The sequence below is a fragment of the Vicugna pacos genome, chromosome 10, assembly GCF_048564905.1.
Source record: "Vicugna pacos chromosome 10, VicPac4, whole genome shotgun sequence".
In the NCBI taxonomy this organism is placed as follows: Eukaryota; Metazoa; Chordata; class Mammalia; order Artiodactyla; family Camelidae; genus Vicugna; species Vicugna pacos.
The window spans coordinates 64778883-64802941 of NC_132996.1; the positions used below are offsets into that span (position 1 = coordinate 64778883).

At 41.9% G+C, this 24059-nt stretch overlaps 1 protein-coding gene and 1 long non-coding RNA gene across 3 annotated transcripts; one reads left to right on the plus strand and one right to left on the minus strand.

Moving 5' to 3' along the window:
* Positions 1-1609: 1609 nt before the first annotated feature.
* LOC140698788 (uncharacterized) lies at positions 1610-18130 on the plus strand. Of its 2 annotated transcripts, none has more exons than XR_012076745.1 (3): positions 1610-1739; positions 13752-13912; positions 17823-18130. It is a non-coding gene; the product is annotated as an uncharacterized lncRNA (long non-coding RNA). The 2 variants fall into 2 exon arrangements; XR_012076746.1 differs by lacking the exon at positions 17823-18130 and adding an exon at positions 17523-17602.
* Positions 7007-22323, minus strand: CBLIF (cobalamin binding intrinsic factor). Its single transcript, XM_006214896.4, has 9 exons — positions 22141-22323; positions 20785-20961; positions 19980-20093; positions 19410-19550; positions 17672-17853; positions 13415-13592; positions 11878-12079; positions 9602-9720; positions 7007-7230 (listed from the first exon to the last, which is right to left on the minus strand). The coding sequence occupies exons 1-9, from the start codon at positions 22217-22219 to the stop codon at positions 7169-7171; spliced, it is 1254 nt and encodes a 417-aa protein (XP_006214958.2). The 5' UTR covers positions 22220-22323; the 3' UTR covers positions 7007-7168.
* Positions 22324-24059: the final 1736 nt, after the last annotated feature.

The following is a 24059-nucleotide window of genomic DNA, read 5'->3' on the forward strand; positions in this document are numbered from 1 at the left end:
AAACTTCTCGAGGGGCTAGTTAATGTTAGCTTCTTTATCAATTTAGCTTTCAGATGTGTAGAGTTCTTCTAAGAGAGCAGTAGTACCATCTTTTTTGCCACAACGGAAAACAATGTACGTTATATACGTTTGTACCAATAACTCCATAACGAAATATTGCAGTCATCTGATGTTTACAAAAGGCTTTCATCTACACACAGATTATCTTATTAGAATCCTATTTTGTAGATTAGAGTGGTGGAAACAAGACACAGAGAAGTCTTCATTCTTTCCACAAATGTCTATTGAGCATCTACCTTTTTGCCATAAGAAAAATTCATGTGTCTGCACATAATCCAGATCTTTATTTTTATTCTTTTTAACTGAAGTATAGTTGATGTACATTGTTTTGTTAGTTTCTGGTGTACAGCATAGTGATTCAGATATATATCTCTGTCTGTCTGTCTGTCTATCTATCTATCTATCTTCCTTTTCATGTTCTTTTTCATTATAGGCTATTACAAGATATTGAATATAGTTCCCTGTGCTATACAGTAGGACCTTGTTGATTATCTATTTTATATTTAGTAGTTAGTATCTGCAAATCCTGAACCCCCAATTTACCCCACCCCCTATATTCCAGAGCTTTAAAGCTAAACTAGAGTCAGTCCCAACTTAGAGAGTTACTAAAGTTTCACAAGAGAGCTATGCCCAGCATTTCATATGATGTAAGTCAACAGGCACGAGGAATGGATCAACTCCTAATTGTTTGACCAAGAAGAGGAAACAATGCCAGCTGTTGCTCATGCTTTTGTCTTGGCATTCACAGACTAGACCCCTGGTATCCGTATGAATGGTTTCACTATAATGCATGATTACCAACTGTGGCTTAGTCAAGTTATTGACAAGTCTATTATTATAGACCATGCTGTAATAAACATCATTATACATACCGTTTTGGTACTGTTTCGATATTTCTTTTGGGCAAATTCCAAAGAAAAATTACCAGATCAAAGGGACGTTCATTTAAAATCATCTTACTTTATAGGGTTGTGCAAAATTGGCCCTCACCAACTGTGTCAGAGTGCCTGTTTATCCACACCCTTTTTGAGAAAGGGTGTCATTCTTTTAGAGCTCTGCCAGTACAAAAGGTGAAAAACCACACCCAATGTTATGTTGTTTTTGAATAACATCACTTAATTTTTATTTATTTAGTGGGGAGGAGGTAATTAGTTTTATTTACTTTTAAGTGGAGGTTCTAGGGATTGAACCCAGGACCTCACGCATGCTAACCATGTACCCTATCACTGAGCTATACCCTCTCCACCTCCAATGTTATGTTTATGCCAGGATTTTAAAATAGAATTGCTTCTGACTCAGTTTTGCCTGAGGCCCCAAGGTATGTGGTAATCCCCATACGACAGAGTGAGGTGCTGGGCCTCCCAGGCAGGACTTCCAAAGGAGCTGGTAGGAACTGGCTTTGCAATTCTCAGCCACCTACTCTCATCCTGTAAAAAGCCTTGGAAAAATGCAGAAAGACTTCTTTGGACAGAGTTGGTGTACTGTGAGTTTCACCTCCTCTACCCACCAGCTAGGGATGGGGTGCGCCTTCAGTCTTAGTGAGAGATATGTCAGGGCCACTTAGAGAGCTTGGTGTGGGCTCGCTGCACTTGGAAGGAGGCTGGTGTTGATACATGCTTAGGGAAGTCTGTGTTCGGAGGCTGATCAAAGCATCCTGTGGATCAGAGTAGGGGGCTGCGGTGAGTCTATCTGCAATGAAGAGATACTTTGTTTTGGTCAGATATTTTGCACAATTGAAATTTTTAAGATTCTTATTTTTTAAAAAAATTGAATTGTAGTCAATTTACAGTGTTAGTTTCAGGTGGAGAGTATACTTTAAATTATACCCGGATCCGAGTCAATACTGTTGGGTGCTGTAACAAAGCACACCGGAGTGGGTGGCTTTAACAACCGAAGTTTATTGCTTCCCGGTTCAGGAGGTTAGAAGCGTGAAATCAAGGGTGTCATCAGGGCTGGTTTCTCCTGAGGGCTGTGAGGAAGGACCTGTTCGGGTCTCTCTGCTTGGCTGGTAAATGGCCATCCTCTCCCTGTGTCTCTCCATTATTATTTTCTCTCTGTGTGTATCTGTTGTGTGTCCAAATTCCTCCTTTCTCATTAGGACGCTAGTCCTGTTGGATTAGGGCCCACCTTGATGACCTCATTTTAACTTAACATCCGCTGTAAAGATTCTTTCTCCAAATACGGCTGCATTTTGTGGAGCTGGGGATTAGGACTCCAAGTCACATTTTTTGGGGGGAGAGAAGGATACAGGTCAACCCATAACAGGTGCTGTGACAGTAAGCCATTGCAAAGTGGTCGGAGGTGAGAGGTCAGGGGCAGAAAAGACCTTAAGTGATTGGTAAATGCGGAAGTGAGGAAACAGATACCCCTTGCCTTGCCTCCATTTTGTTTTCACGACTCTCTCTCTAGCTGGAGCAGGGCTGAGCTGGGAGAAGGGAGCAGCTGTACCTTTAAATGCAATTCAAACAGCAAGGTCCTACTGCAGAGCATGGGGAACTACATTCAGTAGCTCGTAATAACCTATAATGAAAAAGAATATGAAAAGAATATATATATATATATATAACTGTATAGCTGAATCACTATGCTACACACCAGAAACTAACACAATACTGTAAATCAACTATACTTCAATTAAAAAATGAAATTCAAATTTTTGATTATTACACAGTTTTGGACACTTTAGTTACTGAAAGCAATATATTTCCTATGACTAGAAGTACAACACAACACAACTTTTTTTTTTTTAATTGTAGAGTAATGAGAAGATGCAGCTTTACAGACTTGGTTTGGGTAAGGAGTAGCAGGGTGAACTACAGTTGATTTCTGATCGCATTCTCTGAGTTCTACATAGTAATTTAACTTACATGCTGGTTATACTTAGTTTGCATTTTAAAAAATAATTAGTGATGTTGAACCTTTTCTCATGTCTTTTTTCATATATTTTTTATCTGTTTTCATCTCTTTTTCTGTTTTTGTGATTTGCTCCCCCTGTGTACTTGCTCTATTTTTTAGTCATGCTGTTCATTTTTTTCTTATCGATTCAAAACTGCTTGTTATGTATAAGTATATTAGCTCCTGTTTGGTTGTATATGTTTCAATTATTATTTTTTTCATTTTCCACTATGTCCTTTACATTTTTTGGGGGGGGCAGTAAAATCTGCCAGTAATTTTCTTAAGAGTTTTTGACTCAAACCAGATATGCTGAGAAGGGCCAGAGGTAGAGATCTAACATGATTCTTTTCCAAATTGAAAAATCCTCATTTAATATGTGACTTTATCATGTACTAAATTCCCACATAATTTTTAGGGGGTTCCTTTTGATATTTTATCCCATCCACATGTTCTCTCTGTTCTGAAACCAGTGCTACACTGGTTTAATTATCTTTACTTTATTACACATTTTTATATATATCTGATCAAGTTCTTCATTTTTGCACTTTGCAAAAAACATTGTGATATGTTTTGCTTGTTTGGTCTTCAAGACAAAATTGTTTTTGTTAAGTTCCATTTTCTCTCTCTTTCCAGTTTTATTTTCTTGGCCAGAAGTCTTTTTCTCTTTCTTTTTTTTTTTTCATTTTAATCTCAGAATCTTTTGCACTTCTGAGCAAGATTCAAGGCTTTTTCTATTTCAAAGAACTATAGGCTTCCAGTTGGAAAGGGCTGGAGAAGTCAAGTACTTAGTTCTACCTTCTTATCAGTGTGTTATCTTCCATCATGAACTTACAACAGGTTATTCATATAGCTGATTAAAGGCAAATACAATTGCATACTCTTAATTTTATTTTGTATTGAAAACTGTTTTAATTGAGCTGTAGTTAACATACAATATTATGTTAGTTTCGGGTATACTACATAATGACCTGATGTTTACATACAGTATGAAATGATCACCACTGTACGTCTAGTAACCATCTGGACCCATACAAAGTTATTGTGATATTACTGACCACATTCCTTATGCTGTATACTACATCCCCATGACTTTTATTTATTGTATATCTGAGGTTTGTACTTCCTAATTCCTTTTGCCTATTTCACCCCTCCCTTCTAGCAACCATCTGTTTATTTTCTGTATCTATGAGTCTGTTTCCATTTTGTTTTCTTTGTTAGTTTTGTTTTTTAGATTCCACAGACAAGTGTGGTATTTGTCTTTCTTTGTATGACTCATTTCACTTACTGTAATACCCTCTAGACCCATCTAGGTTGTCACAAATGGCAAGATTTCATTTTTTTATGGCTGAGTAATATTCCATTATTCCATAATATTCCAGTTATATATATATATATCACATTTTCTTTATCCATTTATTTATTAATGGGCACTTAGGTTGCTTCCATATCTTGGCTATTGTAAATAATGCTGCAATAAACATCAGAGTGTTTATATCTTTTTGAATTAGTGTTTTTGTTCTCTTTGGGTCAATACCCAGAAGTGAAATTGCTGGATCAGATGGCAATTCTATTTTAGATTTTTTTAGGAAGCACCATACTGTTTTCCATAGTGGTTGCATCAATTTACAATCCCACCAACAGTACATGTGGGTTATATTTTCTCCACATCCTTGCCAACGATTGTTATTTGTTGTCTGTTTGATGATGGTCATTCTGACAGGTGTGGGGTCATATCTCATTGCGATTTTGATTTACATTTCCTTAATGATTAATGATGTTGAGCATCTTTTCATGTACCTGTTGGTTTCTGTATATTTTCTTTCAGAAAATGTCTACTCAGGTCTTACGCCTATTTTTAATCAGGTTTTTTTTTTTGATGTTGAGTTGTACGAGTTCTTTCTATATTTTGAATATTAAACAGATACATCGTTTGCAAATATCTTCTTCCTTTTGGTAGGCTGCCTTTTCATTTTGTTGACACTTTCCTTTGCTATGCAAAAGCTTTTTAGTTTGATGTAGACCCACCCACTTGTTTATTTTTGCTGTTGTTTCCCGTGCTGAAGGAGACATATTCAAAAAAAATTTATTGTTAAGACTGATGTCAGTTCTTACATTTAAGTCTTTAATCCATTTTGAGTTTATTTTTGCATATGGTAGAAGAGGGTAGTTCAGTTTGATTCTTTTGCAGGTAGCTCTCCAGTTTCCCCAACACCATTTATTGAAGGAACTATCTTTTTCCTATTGTATATTCTTGTCTCCTTTATCATAGATTAATTGACCACGTAAGTGTGGTTTATTTCTGGACTCTATTCTGTTCCTTTCATCTGTGTGTCTTAGCCTTTACCAGCCATGACCACTAGAGGTCACAAAAGCGCATATTATAATCACAGAAACCCTAACTGAATGCAGTCAGGCATTAGGTATTATGCAAAAATGTGCGTGCGGGGCTGAGGAAGCGCGCACAGACTACATTTTATTAAGACACTTCCTCAAAGCGGGATTGCAACTCGTCATAGCAGATACATTGTTCCTTTAATTTCTATCATTAGAGCAAAAGCTGAGTGTGGGACTCACCCCCACCCCGAACACCTTTCTTTGATTGCCCAGTTTATTGTTAAACAAGAAAACGTCATCTTTGTGTAAAATAATTTGTTCTTCCATTTTCCAGTTGCTCAGTTATTATGTATTGAATGGAAAAAACTTAAAAAACAGAGAAACAAACAAAAATCAGTCGCCATTATGCAGGGATGGCCGCCATCCAGCTCCGGCGTGGATGGCCCTGTAATGTTGTGTCCTCAGCTTCCTTCCTTGGGCTGTGCATCATGCTGTCTGTTACATCAGCAAGTATTTATCTTCCAGATGAATTTTAGTGACTTTTAAGACCCACCAGGGTTTACCTATGCATTGCTGTATTGTTGGACATACAGATTTTTTCCTTTTTACCCGCCACCTTACATTGTGATACATTATGAGAAAGCACTTATTCAGCACACCCTGAGGGTTCCTTCCATGACAGTGACAGTCCTGGCCTTTACCTAATAGCTGTGATGGGGATGAGGACCCGGTGTGGTTCACACCTCTTTCTCCTGGGAACCAGATTGTTGCCAGAGAGCAGGTTCTTGCTCTGAGATGCCAGGAAGGGAGTCATGTGAGTGGGCAGTTAAGTCTGTCCACTTACGGGGTTCAATGTTAGGAAGTGTGTTGTGGCTGCACATCCAAGATTTATTCTTTAATCGTCCCAGGTGACATTCTAATTCTTGTATATTGGTATCCCCTTTGACTTCCCCCTTTGTATAACTTTCAGAATTGGGATTTTCTGGGGGCAGGAGGGGAGGAAATGTGAGTATATCTCAGGTCTTTTGATACAAAATTTCATATTCTTCTCTAGAAAATTTGTACCAATGTTGACTCCAACAAGCGGAGTTTAGAGTTTGAGTGTCTTAAATTTTTCTTTCAAAGATCTATAACTTCACTATATATAGAGATAGGATAGGGTGAGATCACAGATCTATATTTAATATCTAAAATATTATATGTATTATTTGTGGGGTACAGTTAAAGGAATATAACTACATTTAATATATAAAATATATGTTAAATTTATATTACATATTAAATGTGCATTATGTTTATATATTAAACATATATATAAAAATTATATAACATATATATTTGAAATATGTTTTAGCCAGAACAAATGTTGGAAATGGAAGGGGAGGGTTATGATATACGATCATTTACCTAGTTTATCATTTACCACCTGGGAGTTCCATATGAGATAATTTTGGTCATTTCATCTGTGTATGTATGTATATATGTTTACACTAGGTGATCTGAAAAGGAATACTTGGTATAAGAAATAAAAATAGGAGTTTTAACAATATATCATTTCATTTATAGAATAAAGGATGGTGGTCGTAAATTAATCAAAATGATCAGAATGACCTCCAAAAGTTTTAGCCAGGCTCCCTGCTCTCACCTCACCCTGGGTTTAAATGGTCATTGCCACTAGAGGCTGGACTTTCATGGCTCATGGATATTGAGACTCCAGGGAAGTTTGCATCCTTTATTTTACATAGCATTTCCTATATTTTAACCAGGAATATGGTAGTGTCGTAGAGATACACTTTTTTTCGTAGATTTGAAATGATGTGAAAAAAAATTTCCAGCTGTCCTCTGGAGACATTCGATCAAAGCTGACCCCGCCTCCTCCTTAGTACTGTGTGAAGTTGGCTGTGATGTGCTCGTGGTTGAAGGGTATGTAGTCAGCAGCTCCTGGAAATGAGCAGAGAAGAACACGAGGTGACTGTGGTGCCTATAACCACTCCACTTCCCATAGGATCAGCCCATTAGATTGGCTGGAGGAGCAAAACCACCATAGAGCAAAATGGGCAGCTTGATTTGTATGGAAAGAGTATGGAATTGAGATTCAGGGGGTCCTTGGTTGCAGGCTGTCAGTTGTCATGTAGAGCACGCCTTTGGGCAAGCCCCTTAGATCATGCAATGAGGGGAGGGTATAGATCAGTCACAGAGTACAGTCTTAGCACGCACGAGTCCTGGGTTCAATCCCCAGTACCTCCATTAAAAAAAAAAAAGATTGCATGAGACTCCTTCCCTCATACATAAAATTGTACTACTGGCGTTTACGCTGAACGCTTATCTTCAAGATTAGAAACAATGACTGCAAAGTGTCTAAGTCAGTACTTGACACATAATAAATGTGCAGTGAACGGTGGTTATTATTAAAATGGCTTATTTAAGCCAAATTTAGAGCATCCAAGGCAGGAACTCGTGTTCACTCTGGAAGATTTTTGTAAGAAATAAAGAAGATTGGTGGGTTGAGAATTCTTCTTTCCGGGCAGGAAAGACAGATGATGACAATATCCATGCTTAACTCTGAAGTAGCCACAGTGACAGAGAAGAAAAGTAACTGGCAGACCTGAGAATCCGCCTTATTGGAGTTCCCGGGGCAATTCTGGAGATGAAGGTGATAGAAGAGCTAATAACAGTAATGATCAGCATTTTAAAACAAATGCTGTGCGAGAGACACTGTACTTACTCACTTCAAACACGTCATTTCTAATCCTCACCATAACGTATGAAATGGTTTTCGCTATTTCCGTGTGATAGCTGTGGAAACTGTGGCTCAGAGAAGATTCGCTGTTTCCCTAATGAAGCTAGAAAACATGAGGAGGGGCTTCTAACTGAAGCCTCTGTGACTCAGAGATGTTTACTATATGCTTTGCTGCAATTCCACAGATTCTGACTGGCCAGATTTCGTTCAATCCATGATGGGCTCTAAGAAAAAATGCCTCTGTAATCTTGGATAGTGAAGCATCTTGACAGAGCCCCAGTCTCGGCTCTGCTATGACTAAATGGACCTCACATCACTGCGCGCAGTGGGAATTAGCATCAGGTTGACCAGCAGCATCATCCTTAGACAAAACCAGAGACCAGTGCTGCTTATAAGTCAGAGGATCTTTCAAGATTTATGCAAAAATTTTAAAGAATGTTAAGGTTTTGCTGAAGTCGGATTTATTCTTCCCACTTCCCCCACAAACATTCCTCCTTTTGGAAATTTAAAAACAAAACAAAACAAAACAAAAAACACCACAAAAGAAGGTGAAGAATGGATTTGGAGGAAGCTGTGGTCCCGAGCACGCTCATCTGGAGCGTGATTGTCTGCTCTGTCACAGGCCACAGCAGTGACTCGTGCAAGCCCCTCGTGCGTCTCAGACTTAGTGTCTTTGCAAAAAGAGCGTCACTGACACCTACAGAGGTGATGCGAGTGTGAAGTAAGATAACGTTACTACATAAACGGCTGTTATTCTTATCCCTCACATTTATTTCCCATTGGCTATGAATTCCCTGTTCTCTTGTTTTACACACACGTTTAATTTTTTAATCCCAACGTGATCTTCTTAGATCACATACTACTTTTTTTTTGTTTTTGCTTGTTTTTCGTCTTTCTCACACTATCTGCTTTTTCCTTCTTGAACTCTTATTGCTTTAAGTAGGTCTGGCCACTTGTTTCCTGGATATTTTCCCACTGGCTCAGAGTGGAGCTAGGATTCTTTTTTTTTTTTCAGTGTCAATTTTTCTTTCTTTCTTTTTTTTTTTTACATTGCAGTATAGTCAGTTTTCAATGTGTCAATTTCTGGTGTGCAGCATAATATTTCAATCATCCATCTATGTGTATATATACACATATATTCCTTTTCATATTCTTTTTCATTATAGGTTACTACAAGATATTGAATGTAGTTCCCTGTGCTAGACAGAAGGAACATGTTGTTTATTTATTTTATGTATAGTAGTGTAGTATCTGCAAATCTCAAACTCCCAATTTATTCTTTCCCACCCCAGGATTCTTGATTTAAAAAAATTATTTTAGATATTCACCCACACAGTCTATCTATCATCTATCTATCATCTACCTATCACGACTGTATATATATTCATAGTCTATTTGCATATGTACATACATATGTAGCCACTGTACATGCAATTACAGTATATACACACACAACCTCATAATTATTTATTGATTAAATGAATGAATGAGTTAAATAAGGAGTTGAAAGACTGTAGCCTTCAAATTGTGGAGGCTACAGTCAAATTGCCCTCAGTCCTTCTTGTCTCTCACCTTCATTTAAAGGTGTTGTGCCACTCAGGAACTGCCAATATGTCTTGTGATTAACATTTTCAGTGATACCATTAATAGAAGAGACAATAGGTCCCCAGGATGTCATTGTGGTTTCAAATCTGTAAGAATAAAATCAGATATAATTAATACCTCATCTTAAGTCAGGCAATAAGAAGTTAAGATGAAGGGACAGAGACATTCTAAATGCTATAAAGATCAGAAAAGCCATGTTTAAAGAGAAAATGCAAATAACTAATAAGCATGAAGTTACTTCACTTGGAATGAAATAAAAATGAAACAAATGGACTCGAAAAAATATCAATAAGCAAATTCAAAACATGTAAATGTCAAACAATGGGCAAAAAATTAGGTGAGTAATGGGACGAATATCCAAGATTGAATATTTTGCAGTTATGAAAATGATATTTTTCAGTGACATGGGAAAATGCAAAATGCATGCAATAATAATTTTAAATGAAATGTGGTACATGCATTGTGTAAGAAATATCTATCCTGTGTATATTATGAACCACAACTATTTGTAATACGCATGGAGAAAAACAAAATTATTAAAAAATTATTGAAAACATCAACAAAATTATAAAAAGATATTGACAGTGATTATATGGTAGCTACACTATAGAGATGCTGTTTTCTTTATGTTTTTCCCCCTCAAAATTTCTACTATGTATATTTTTATTACATTTATAATTAGAAAAAGAAAAGTCAGGCAAAAATTAAAGCTAAGCTTAGAGAAGAAGTAAAGTATATTCCGAGGGTTTGTAGAAAATGAAGTATTCTTGAAATGCGATCTTCTTCCTGACCTGTTGTACAGAAGTCAAGGAAGTTCTGGAGGTGGCCAGGAGCAACAGACGCACATACTTACCCTACCCCTGGGGAATAGATCCCATGTCGCTCAATCATCAATTCCTTGGCCTTTGTCAGTCTTTCTCCTGGACGTCTCTGAAGAATGTGGATAGCGCCATCTTGCCTTTGAAAGTATCGCCTCTTTTCTTTCCCAAAACCTGGCATGTCCCCTCTCCTCCTCCTCTAGCTTAGTCCTCTCCATATTTCTCTCCTGCTTCCTCTTTTTACAAATGATAAACTTTCCCCAAAGTTGAACGTGCTCCTCTGTGATTTGTTTCTACATTCTTGCCTCTCCCGATCGGACAGGAGAGCACGAGCTTCAGAGTCAGTCAAATCTGGGTTCAGATCTCAACTCTGCTAGTTACACGTTATGTGATCTTCAGAATATTACTTAACCTCTTTAGGTCTAAGTGGTTGGAGCTGTAAAATGGGCATAAAAGTATGTCACATGGTTTGGTTAGAAGCATCATATCTGCCACCTACTACATGGTCCTTAACTTCAGCCACCCCCTCTATTAGGCAATTACACAATCTCTTTTGCTTGTCCTGCCCTCTTTTTCTAGAACTTCCCTTACATCCTACAAAGCTGCCTTCTCTGTCTGTTTCAAGTACTGACAATTAAACGTGTTTGGATGAATTGCGTTTCTCCTTGAAGGACATTCTCTCTTGCTGACACTCCTATCAATAGCTTTGAAGCCTTTTTCTCTGGACCCCCACATCCAGTCACACATGAGCCCTGGGGAGTCTTCCCTGGGATGAGTCCATTTATCCTCGATGGGGTCTTCATCGCTTCACAGATTCACTCCTGTAGTCACGCCCTTGCTTTCCTCCTTGTCTCTCATTCTCCAGTCCAGTTAACATTTTACAACATGACTTTCCTCACTTAAAACTTGCAGTGAAACATAAAGTCCAACCTCCTTAGCCTGGCATTTCAGGCTTTTTACAATATCACACAGCCTATCCTTCCAGACATCCCTCACTTAATTCAATCCTGTATTCTCTTCTCTAGTCAAGCTGGTCCACTCATTGACCCTAAATTCCTTGCTCATTCCTGCCTCCAATGCTTTGTCCTCACCATCCCCTCTTCCTAGAATCCCATTCTCCCGTATCTTCTGGTATAGTAGCTATTCTTTGCATGTGGTCCAAAGCCCCGAACCTTCCTTGACTATTCTGAGCCACCAAGGGCTCTCTCTCCTTTGAGTTCCTGTTTTGAAAACTCCATCATGTATTGACTTGTAGGATTTAATTTGTATGATTAGTTACTAGATGGCAGACTCCTCAAGGGCTATTAAATAAAGATCTGTTAAATCATCAGAAGGAAAAAAGTAAGAAATTGAAGGAAGGAAAGAGAGAGAATGGGAATTCAGGCTGGTCTCGGGGAGAGGGCGACTGTCACTTGTAGCACTCACTTGAACTTGGGATTCTCACGCTGTGCCTCCTCTAGAACAATGAGCAGCACTGATCCTTCTCTCACGCTAACACTGATGGTCTCATTGAAGAGCAGCTCCACCCCCCTCAGCTGGTTGTTTACGGTGTATATGACGGTGATGTTGGAAGCCGAGGTGGGGACAGTGCTGGGGTGGTTGGATAGAGTTGGTTGCACCTCGTGATCTGTGGAGAGCAGAGAGGCCAAATTTGTTAAAGATTACGGGGTTTGTAGTTCAGGTGCAAAATCTCTGTTATTGGCAACTCACCCCAGAAAACATTTCAAGAAATGATCATGATTTTGTGTCCTTTGTGGATTGTTCTGAGGAACTAGTGTGACCTAGGAAGCTCTCATTTCCATTCTGGAGAGCTGATCAGAGCTGAGCGGCTGACAGCTGGCTTTATAACAAACACTAATTTTGTTAAGAGAATTTGTAACCCGAAGGAAGAATTGCGAGCCTTTCGCCATGTATTTTATGCGGTACTCAGTGTTCACTTGTGGGTTTTTGTTAACCCGAAGAATCTGCTAGCAGAGGTAGTAAGTTTCAGACCATGTAACAGAATACCTGGGGACCTAGTGTAGAATCCTAGGAGGAACTTCATGGCCACCTTGTTAAAGTCGGGAAGCAGCCCAGGGAGTTAGGTGAATATGACTGTGTGTAGTATGACTGGGGTCAGGTTGCTTAACTGTGGTCTCGGTGGATTCTGTCCTGAGACAGACGAGGAGCTTACTAATCTCTGCTCATCTTAGGAAGTCCATGCAACATACAATGAATAACACTTTATGTTAATATTTGCTTGGAAAGAAGACTCTGAGAAATCTGTACCAAAGACTAGCTCTCTCTGGAATGATAAAATTTTCATGCAGGACTCTACTTTCTAAATGTGCATTTCTGTGGTGTTTGAACTTTAAGTATCTCTGTGTTATATTTGTAATTGGATAAAATATAGGTATTTCAAGTAAAAAGGTAAAATGCCAGGTTTCCACTCCATTTCTCTGATGCGCTGTGAGCACACAGGCGTCATATTGAGATCTCCAAGTCTTGGCTGAAAGGCCCGCTCTGTGCTTCTCCTAAGCCTCGCAGACAAACTCAGTGATTGGTCACACTTTCTTTGCTTTTGCACTGGGTGTGGATTCCATTCCTATTTCGTTCTCCCAAATGGTGTAGTTTATGTCTATGTACTGTCTCCTGACTTTAAAGAGCAGATATGATAAGACACTGCGTAAAGTTCAGTAGCTTTGTCAAATAAATGCAGTTATGTTATTTGATTGTTAGGCTTGTGGACTTTCTCTCTCCACCAGTATCCCACGAAATGCCTTATCTAGAGCAAGTGCTCAGTAAATGTGTGCGTGGGGGTTGAATTCTGAGGCAGGGCAGCATGGCTGCATGCTAGCACACAACTCCTGGGAGTCACGGATACAAAAAGCCCTTATGCCACTAAAAATGGGTCCCACATATCATTCCTGGTGTAAGTTGCCACTTTATGACAAAAGGAGAGGCAGAGGTTAAGAGTTCTTACCGGGGCTGCAAGACACATGGGGCACATCTAGGTACGTCTTGCCTTTCAGGGAAGGGAGGATTTGGGCAATGGACATGGGATTGTAAAACACCCCCTCCTTAATCTCCGTGAGTACAGCATCCATGGTCTTCTCGCAGTCCCACTTGTTACTAGGCTGCTCAGGTGACACAGAGAGCGCCTAGGAGAGGAGGGGGGAAGAGAGAGAGAGAGAGAGAAATTAGGCATAGCCGAGAGCTGGCCTTCCTAAGGGACAGACTTGATCACTAACCTTTGAGATCCACCAGAGTCCAAAACCAAAGCTGCACAAATCTGGGGACAACGTCTGTCTTCTTTACAGATGTGTCCTCACCACGTGTGTCTGTCAGTGCCCATCACGTAGCAGTCACGCAACAGATGTCTGGGCAACATTCAGATTCAGAGTGCTACTGGGACGGCTGTGTTTACTGACAGTTCTTGGATGCAGAATGCGGGCAAGAGCTGAGACAAGCAAGCTCTCAGGTAAGCCCCAGTCCAGGACACCCTGGCCGCCCACCGGCAGTAGACGTCTGTGGGTTTTTGTTGTACTGAATGCCCTTTGGTGGACTCTTCCCACATTTGGCGGTCATGTCAGGACTGTCAGCCAGAAGCTCCACAACCCTGGCTACAAGGGTGGACTGACTGTCTGGGCAGGGCTGATCACAGAGGGCCATTCTCTTGTTGACAGTGACTGGGGTGGGACCCACACTAATCAGAGTCCTTCCCTGACACATAGACACTGGGAGAGGGGAGCACTTGTCCTGCTGCTGGAGTTAGTAATCACTGAGCTGCTGGTGACCATCTTTCTCAGTCACTTGGAAGAAGCCATCCAGCAGAAGAGAATGAGCAAAACCAGGGCTGAGAGATGATAAAAGAGTGATTGCTGATATCATGATTTGAGCCCTTTATTCTGATTAATCCTGAAATCACCTAATCCAGCCCTGGGTTCCCCCAGTTAATGTGAAATAGTGAAGCCTCATCTTTTTCTTAAGCAAAAATTATTTGGGTTTCTGTTATTTGCAGAGTGAGTCTTGATTAATACCCCAAGCAAGTCATCCTACTTTGCTGAATTTTGTATCTCATGGGTAAAATAGACATCATAATTCTTGCCTACCTTTGGGGTGTCCCTGGGGATTCAGATGGGATGCTATGCAGAAGCATTTGGTCCCGTGTGATGTGGAAGCTGTCCTCACCACCTCCCTCCCTCTAGGGTTGTGCTGAGCACAGCCACAAGGGCATATTAATGGATCAGCATCAACTGCTGATGACTGATTCACCTGAAGCTTCACATCGGATATGGTAGAGGAGACAGGGGATCTAGAAATGGCTCTGTAAGCTAGAGGCAGTGGTATGAGCAACCAGGAGGTTTTTAGACAGGCACTGTTCACCTCGGTAACCATGACGATGGCTCTTCCCAGAGTCACTTTACAGGGCAGTTTGGTCACAGGGCATCAGGTAGGTACTCAGCTACCATATCTTGTCCACTTGCCATACAGTCACCTTCCAAATCCCACCAAGCAAGATGGATCCCATTGGGATAAAACATTACCCACACCAACCCTCTGGAGAGGAGTAATGCATTAACTGTTAGAAGTCGTTAAGAAGTTTATCTCTCCAAGCTGAGTTACTGTCAGAAGAACCTTGAAAGCATTGGAATATTGTTGGAAGAAAGAGGAGGAATTCCAGAACAGGGGAAGTTGCCCCTAAGTGCATCTAGGAAGCAATGTGGGTGGCCTAGGCCACTTGAAGGGCACTGCCAGCTGGGAGAGGGTGAGTGAAGGCTGAAAAGGAAGCTTAATGTCACCTCTCTTCCTGGGAGAGACCACAGACAATTATTAAACCCCTCCCTGAGCCTGAATTTTTTTTTATGCCTTTGCTATTATAGGGAAAATGCAATTCAGGGAAATTCATTATTTGCCTAAGATGATGGCCAATCTGGGATTCAAACCCAAGTTGTCACCGCCTTAGAAGGTTTTGTGTTTCTACAGCAGAACATTTTAGATTAGATACGGGTTATATGTGAGACATCTGGGGATTTCAGACTTCAGACTGCCTGGGTGAACCGTGGCTGTGAGCCATGAGAGGGAGGGAGAGGTTCTGTACTCTAACTGACAAGACATCCACGTGGTCTTTGCTATCTGGCTATGGTCCTGCCTTTTTCCAAAGAGCAGCTTTAATTCCCAGGTACAGCTTATCAGGGTGCACCCTGCAGGTGATAGCACCCCAAACACAGTTCAGAAAGCAAATTAGCAAAAGCAAACACTTCTCTGTCTGGCACTGAGGTTATTTTAAGGTTATTTTAAGAGAGTCATAAATAAAGCTTGTCTTCTATTCCTTCCAGACTGCCTTTGTTCCTCCACAGAGCATTCTAGACCTGAGCCCTGGGAACGCTCCTGTATGACTCAGCCATAGAAACGGTGTTTTTTTGTTCTATGGCAAACTTTCATTGACCACGACATGATGTAGAAAGTGGCTTTGTGTTCATTAGTTGTTCCTATGGAACATTGGAGCAGGGGGCTTCGTATGTTTAACATGAGCTAATTTCTTAGTCTGCTTATGCCCTTTGTTAATTTTTAAATTTGAATTTTAAAAAGTATTTTTAATTGAGATAAAATTGACATACAACATACTTGTTTCACGTAATAATTTGATATTTGTGGCTATTGTGAAATGATCACAGTAAATCTAGTTAACATTCATCACCAAGTAGTTTCTTGTGGTAAGAACTTTTAAGATTTACTCTCTTAGAAACTTTCAAATGTAAAAATTATTAACTGTAGTCACCACGCTGTACATGGTATTGCTAATTTTTAACGTATGCAATATCAAACCAGTCTCCATCGGTCTGCTCTAGTCCAGAGCCAAATTAGGTGTAGGGCTGGCATTGTAACTCCATGACTATGTTTCTTTTCTTCTTTATTTTCAAACTGATGTGTGTATAGTTGATTTACAATATTATATTAGTTCCAGATGAACAGTGGAGTGATTCAGTATTTTTGCAGCTTTTACTCCATTGCAGACTATTACAAGACAATGGCTATAACTCCCTGGCTATACAGTGTATCTTTGTTGCTGATCTATTTTGCGCACAGCAGTTTGTATCTGTTATTCCCATACCCTGGTTTGTCCCTCCTCCCTTCCCTCTCCCCTTTGGTGACCACAGGTTTGTTTTCTCCATCTAGGAGTCTGTTTCTGTTTTGCGTATTCATTCATTTGTATTATTTTCTAGACTCCACGTCTCAGTGGCATCACACAGCATTTGTCTTTCTCAGTCTGATTTAGTTCACTAAAAATAATATTATGATTCTTTGTTTCTTGGGCTTTCCAAGTTGGGAAGGTCATGATGTATTTCTTTTTTTCTACTAATCCCATAGGGCATTTTGAGCCTTTGGAGCACAGATTTCTTAGTTTGGACTGAAGGATTTGGCGTTTAATTTCTCATTCTAGTTGGTTCTCTCTCCCCAGTATTATCGGTGTGTCTTCCATGGGAGGAGGCTACCCTAATCAACAGAGGGGGAGGGGTGTGTGTCTGTGTGTCTGTGTGTCTGTGTGTATCTGTGTGTGTGGTTGTATTTGGAGTGATACCAAGCAGCATCTTATAGAATCCAAGCCTGAGAATCTACACTAGGGACGCACAGGACTGAGTGCGGACTTGATGACCAGACACGTCTGGCTCTGCCATGTTAGGGCTCTTTGTGAGGCTGAAATGAGATTGAGACGTAAAAGAGCTTGACAAAGATTAGCTGTCCAGTCAGCTTTAGATTATTTTCATTAATCATTTTGACCACAGTCTCGCCTTTTTTGGATCAAGATAACTGGCTAATAAAAGAACACTCGATTGGCAAGATGGAATCAGAAGATTTAAAATTTTTTGAGAACCTAATTTAATATCCTTATTTTTTGTATGTTCAACTTCTCAATAGTCTATAATTATTTTGAACAAACTGATCATTATTAATAATAGACCAATACGTTTCTTGGATTTATTTATTTCTCTTTTTTTCCTAAGGGAGAAGAGTTCATGTTTATTAGTTTTTATACTTTGTCTATGAGGTAGGGGGGAAATTAACACTTGTCTGCATTTTGCTGCTAGAGGAACTGAGGCACAGGTGCCATAAGGAATCTAGCCTGAGTCACACTGGCTGGCCTTCGCCGGAGACACTGGCAGAAGCCTGGTCTCTCGGTCCCACAGCCCAGGCTCACCGGCGTGGACCCCGTGAGGAGCCCCGGCGGCGCGCTCACCTGCATGGCCAGGCCGGTGCTGTAGATGTCTCCGATGATGCCGTCGTCCTGGATCCTCGTGCTGATGTTCTCCACGATGTTCTTCAGCACCTGAGCGAACAGGGCTCTGTAACCTTCCTCTGAACCTACGGGGATCTTGTTGTACATGCAGGTCAGAGCCAAGGTCGCCACTGCTCCTGTGTCTGTGGATCACAGCGGGGGAATCAGACCACCACCAGCACAGCGGGGAACAAGTAACATCCATTGTGTGCTTATTGTGTTCCTGGTACGTTATCTCCTTTACCCTTCAGGACAGTCTGTGAAAGAAGACCTATAATTATCTCCATTTAAGGAATAAGGAAATGGAGGCTCAGAGAGGTTAGGTAACTAACTGCCCAAAGGCACACAGCTAGTAAGTAGCAGCACTGGGGCCTGAATGCAGTCTGTATGACTCCACAGCTTGGGCTTTGAATTAAAGAGACTAGCAGTATATTCACTCCCATTTCTCTTGGCCCAGTGTTTATCTTTCAAGATGGCAGCAGTTTTTGAACGTCCAGCCATCACCACCTTTCAGTGAAGCCTCCTTGGTCATCCCAGCACAGTGGGCGTGGTCTCTTTCCTGGACTCCTTTAGCCTTTGCTGTCTGTACCTGGGTTCCAGTCTTGGCACTCCCGGCTGTTACTGTGCAACGTGAGCTCTTGGATGGTGGGGGGCTCTGCATCCCCCGCGGGACCCAGCACAGGGGCTTTTCTGGCTATTTCATTTTTATTATGTGTGAACTGAATGAGCAAACTCTCGCCTGATGAGACCAGAACAAATCAAAGATGTGCCAGATGGCATTTTTTTTTTCATTGATCTTTTCCTCCCCACCCTAATCTCCAACTGAAAGTTACATAACCTCATTAAGGCTGACGGTGTTTCAAGGAAGTCCATATTTCCTGAACTGGCAGAGATGCCCCAGGGATGCCTGAGGTCCCAGCTGGGAAACAGAGGCCAGTCTGTTTGAAGGTACTTGAGTAAATATGTACCTGCCTGTTGGTCTGATAGAGCCAGAAATGCGCCAGGTTGCTGATGAGGCACGCATAAGGGGTGAAATAGCCATGCGGTTGCTTAGAGAGCGGCAGGGGAGAAAAGATGACTGCGAATAGGGGAATAGCAGTGGCCCTCAGAGAGGGTGTCATACGCAGAAGGGATCGTTAGGCGCAGGAGAGTGGACAGAAGGATGGTGCTGTAGAGGATAAAGCTTCCATTCGCAAGCAGCCAAGGGCTTGCAGAAGAAAGGAACAAGATGCTTCTAGTGTAGCCTGGGAGGGGTGCATCATGGGCTTAGGGTTCAGAGAGCAGCTGTTTAATAGAAAGAACGTTTGGATGTTGTAAGGGGAAGCACTGAGAAAAATAGCGTGTGGAAGCGTTCAGGGTCGGGCTGAGTCTAGACACTGATTTAATAATTTAATTATTTATCTGGGGATGGCTCCCGACTTCAGCAACATGTTTATGATTCCTAGTGGAGATCCTGTAACTGTCAGATGTGCCAAGCATTGTCCTGGTTTCTGTGTTTCACTTTCTTTCGTTCATCTATTCCTTAATTCACTGGTCCAAGAAATATTTGCTAAGTATCTCTTATCTACAGACATTTTCATGGTCCTCAGCTCCTCCTCCGTGGAAAGCTCCCCTCTCCCACTTTTCCCTCCATCTCAGTGCTTTGGTGCCCTTGATGGTCCTGGCTCAGGGCAGTGTTTGAAAGTGGTGACCTACTCACCCATATTGAAGGGAGAGGAATTGGCCAGCAGGGTCTTGGCGAAGCGCGCTGCTGTCGGTAAGGTCGCCTCCGGGTTGTTCTGGCACAGCGCCAGGATGGCCAGACTGGGTCCATAGAAGGTTGACGCATGGTCATCGGTGCCTTGGAAGGGGAGACAGGGCTTTCAGAAGACTAACGTTCCCCATAGGGAAGATATTTGTGAAAAAGGAAAAGCCAAAGCTTTTACATTGATGTTGCCAGAAAACCTGTCCCAAAAGAAAGATACCATATTGGTCAGAGAGAACTTCCATGGTCTTAGAATGAGAATGTCATGTGGTTTGAGAATAGAGCAAAATGGGTGTGGCTGTCTTCAGGTGATGTCGTAAGTCTGCGTCCCTGGCACAGAGGTCTTTTCCAGTCCACTGGCTTGGAAGTGGATGTCTCACTCATGGGACTAGCAGAGCGGAACTGAGTGGAGGTACATTGTGTCTCTCCCTAGACTTCCACTCTCCCATCCTTTTCTTTATAGATTTAAAATTCTCAGGAAGGACCATTTGCCTCACTTCCCCCTCCCTTCTGATGAGGTCTTACTTGAAGGTGCCCAGTTCTCCATTTGTTCCTGTAGGATGGATACTCTGTCCCCGGGGTCTCGACAGGAGGAGGTGAGGGCCATGATGGTGAGGGCGAGCTGACCAGCAGTCAGGTCTGTAAAGGAGAGGACAGCATTGTTAAACAAAGCTGTTCTTAGGAGAGCACCAGGGGCCAGGGCTGAGCTCTCTGCTTCTTTTCCAGATCATTTTGATTTTTTAAAATAATGTGATTAGATAATTTTTGATCTTTCTTGAGGAAAGAAGTATGGGAAAATACAGAAGGAATGTTTAATCTCGTGGCCTCTGTGTAACTTGACGACTCCATCGGGAATCCCTGGTATCTGCTTACAAAAGTAGCAAGAATGCCCATAGAAATTCATGTAGAAAAATGTGTGGTTACAAAATAACTTTAACTTTATTGTCTAACTCGAGTCACGGCAGCTCCTGAGAGCAAGGCAGAACAAGGCTTTTGTTTTCATCATAGTTATTATTGCTATCAGTGTTACTGTTATTAGAATCATCTGCATTTTGCAAACGAGGAAAGTGAGGTTGCTCAGGATCTGGGACCTGTTCAAGGTCACAGGGTGATAAGTGGCGGAGCCAGACCCGGAAGCCTGTCTCTTACATCTAATCTACAACTCTTTCTGTGAATGCCCTGACTTCACACGTATGTCCTTCCAGGTGTGTAGGGGAAGGTGTTTGGGTGATTTAGGTTCAATCACAGGTAGCGCTGGGGTGGGGGGCCATGGAGTTGGGTCTGGGGGTGGAGATTCAGAGAGCATGCAGAGGGGACTCTGGCTTCTCACCGGCTGTGTCACTGGCCATGAGCTTGTAAGTCAGGAGCTTCTGGGCCTCCAAGTTGTAGGCTCCGGCCAGGTTCATGGCAATCAGGACGCTGGGGTTTGGGAAGGCTGAGTCGGTCACTGAACTCTCCATGAGCACCTGGATGTCATTAACCAAGGGCTGATCTTCCGAGGGGACAGCTGGGAAGAGCAAAGCCATTTACTAAACCCCTCACCCTCACTCCCTCTTCCCAGAAGACATGTTTTCTGACTCTTTTAGGAGATGATAGGATTAGCATTGGCATCCCCAAGGATGCCCACATTAGGGGTGATTATTAAAGAGACATGGAGAAAACACTGAGATTTTCTTTTGAGGCCAGTTAGTCCCTATCTCTTCCCAAATAAACCTTATCTTTAAGAAAGTGATTTCTCACTTAGTAATGTCAAACAATAAGACTCTGTGACTGAAAAATACTGCAAACCACATCAGTAAACAAAGGATGCTGAAGCCATCAAGCCATCAGCAGCTGCCGCCACCCCCCAGTGAAGACAAGCCGGTAGCCCGGCCTCTGCAGCCACTCACAGTGGTGCCCCCTGAGGGGACTCAGAGTAAGAAAGGACAGGACACTGGCCCTAGATAGCTCGGTGCTTGTCAGAGGAATGAACTCAATGAGCCCAAAAGTTTGCTTCCTCCCATACAGAGAAAAGCACTAAATTCTTTAACTTGAGATGCCTGGTTTTCTTTAGATAACAAGCAATCTTTTATCGTTCCAACTACCTGGTCTTTACTATAAAGCTCCTATATATCCTAGCTCCTCCCCTACCTCTTCGGAGCAGTCCCTCAGAGCCATCTGAGAGACTGTCATCTCAGCTCGAGTCCTCCCGTGAAATAAACATAACTTAACTTTTAGGCTGCGCATTTATTTCAGTCAACAACTCACAGGCATTTCATACTATTCTGAGTAGGTTCCACTAATATCCTTGCATCCATTTTTCCTTCCTCACTCCTACATGAAAAGAACAAAAGATCTGCAATATGACATATCTTTAGCAGGTACCCAACATCCCCACTCATAGTGGTACCTGGTCACAACGGCCACTGAGTGTCTCTCCTTGTACCATCAGCCATTAATTACCGTTGTTCCTGCAACAGTATTTCAGTCTCTCAAAATGCACAGACTTGCCTCTCAAAGAACTTCTGCTCTGCAGTCAGGAAAGATGAACCCCACACACTCACGCCCTGACTCACCCATTTTGAAACTCCTATAGTGGTTGCTAATTTCGGGCACTTTCTCATCAGCAGACGTCAGTGTCTGAGGCTTCTGCCTGACCACAGTGTCACTGCTTCCCTGACCTTCTTGGAAAAAACATCCTACTTACAGCATGAACTTCGGGTCTGGGTGCTGGCCCCAACTAGAGCCCAGAGAAGGGTCAGGAACTGGAGGGCACTCCGGGCCATGCCACTCTGTCCTGCTGTCCTGTACTTGCCTCCAGTTCACAAGTCCCAGGGTTTATGAGTATTTCTCTACTTTTTCTTATATATATTTCTCTTTGTGAAATGGTCCGCCCTCCTCCCCACCCCTAGCCACTCCTAACCACTTATGCTGACCTCTCTTTCCCTGGTAGAACTAATCGCCATTTGCTTATCTAAGTTTACCTCTTACAGACCCTCCAAGGTGTCTGAAGGTGACCTCTAGGCAGCACGGTCATATGAGACACTTGGGGCTTCGTACGTGATGAAGGCCGTGGTGACAAAGTGTCCTTCACCCAAACCCTGGGAGGTTGGCTAATGTGTGAGTACAAAGGAGACTTCCTCCTAAGCCTTTTCACACCCAGACAGCCTTCAGATGGTTTATTGGCAATCACGTCACTAAACTTTGGGTGATTCCTAAGGCAGCACCTCACTTATAATCTGAGACACTTTCTTTACAATATGCCCTTTTAGGCTCTCAGGTGAGCATTGGCCAGGCGAGGGCTGGCTTTCTACAGTTAATTTAGTTGACATGACGTGGGGTCCAGCCTAGGCTCTTTGAAGTTGTTTGATGTCAGGCAAGCAATGGAGCACAGTTTTCCAGATATTATTTTGTTTCTCCTTCCTTATATGAGGATGAAAGCAGTTTCAAACTCCCAGGTCTTTCAGATACTATCTATTAAAGTATGTAAATTAGAAAAAGTAGGATCAATTCTCACCTTTCATTCATTTGTTCATTCATTCATTCATTCAAGTCAGAATTCAGGCTCTTTCTATACTAAAATGGGGATTGGGGGGTGGTTGGTTGTTGCAAACTTCTTGGTGTCAGAATCCTTTGTTCTTGCAGCTGTCCGCGTAGGTCAGGTCATGGTGTCCCTGCAAACTTCCAGTAAGACAAAAGTTATTTTCTATTCTGCAACTTTTAATCTTTATATAAATGGAAAAGTGTTAGGCCCTTAAAGGTCAGAGCCTTGAGAATGGGCTGTCCTGTATACTTCAGGCTCTAGGCAACATTCTTTTACAAAAGGTGCAGAACCAGCCTGACTGAGCACAGGAGACAGAGCACAGGGTTAGGGCTAAAGGAACAGATCTAATACGGGATCAGATTTGCTCTTCCCTATTATCCTTGCTCACTCGGCTCCTCAGTCTAGTGTCTCTGGTTGTTCCCTGACCCCATCAGCCACCTTTGCCCTTGCTGTCCCCTGTGTCTGGGACATCCTTATTCCAAATATTCTCACGGTGGCTCCCTCACTTCTTTCACGTCTCTGCTCAAAGGTCAGTTTTTAGAGATGCTGTCAGTGGCCTTGAGATGAGTTAAGGCCGTGGGACCCAAGGCCACGATCACAGCATGTTTGTAGTATGCAGCAGATAATGATTGTACGCATGCGTCAATTATACAAGCTTTAGAACAAAGAAAATAGAAGTACACATGCGCTAGAGATATTCTGTAAGCCTCACGAACGAAGAAATTGACATTGGTCATGTGTTGGCAGAAAATAGATAAAAGCAGGACAGCTGCACCATAGAGCACGCGCACCCCCTTATGGCAATAAAATAAAGTGCTGTAAACGCCATGTTCGCTCCGGGTGAAGTCTGTTTTGCGGTATGGCAGCTCCTCGTGCATCTTTTCGGTTGGGCCGCTCACCTCCTCAAATCCCACTTCAGCCTCCCTCAGCTGACAGATGCCTTCCCAGCTCACTGCATAGATGAAATAAAATTCTTATTTTTTAGCAAGACGAGAAAAATTTAAGCATAAAAATTTTTCTCTGTGCTTTGACCTCCTCCCTCCCACCACTGTGCCTTGTGTTATCTGCGCCGTACTTCAACT

What these genes read in the sequence shown, in the direction of transcription:
- CBLIF (XM_006214896.4), bottom strand. Translation starts at nt 22,219, where the DNA reads ATGGCCCGGAGTGCCCTCCAGTTCCTGACCCTTCTCTGGGCTCTAGTT. An exon ending in GCACCGGCCTGGCCATGCAG is followed by an intron (nt 13,593 to 17,671) that starts GTGAGCGCGCCG and finishes CTCCTCTCCTAG; the next exon opens with GCGCTCTCTGTGTCACCTGA. An exon ending in CACAACACCTTTAAATGAAG is followed by an intron (nt 7,231 to 9,601) that starts GTGAGAGACAAG and finishes GCTCATTTCCAG; the next exon opens with GAGCTGCTGACTACATACCC.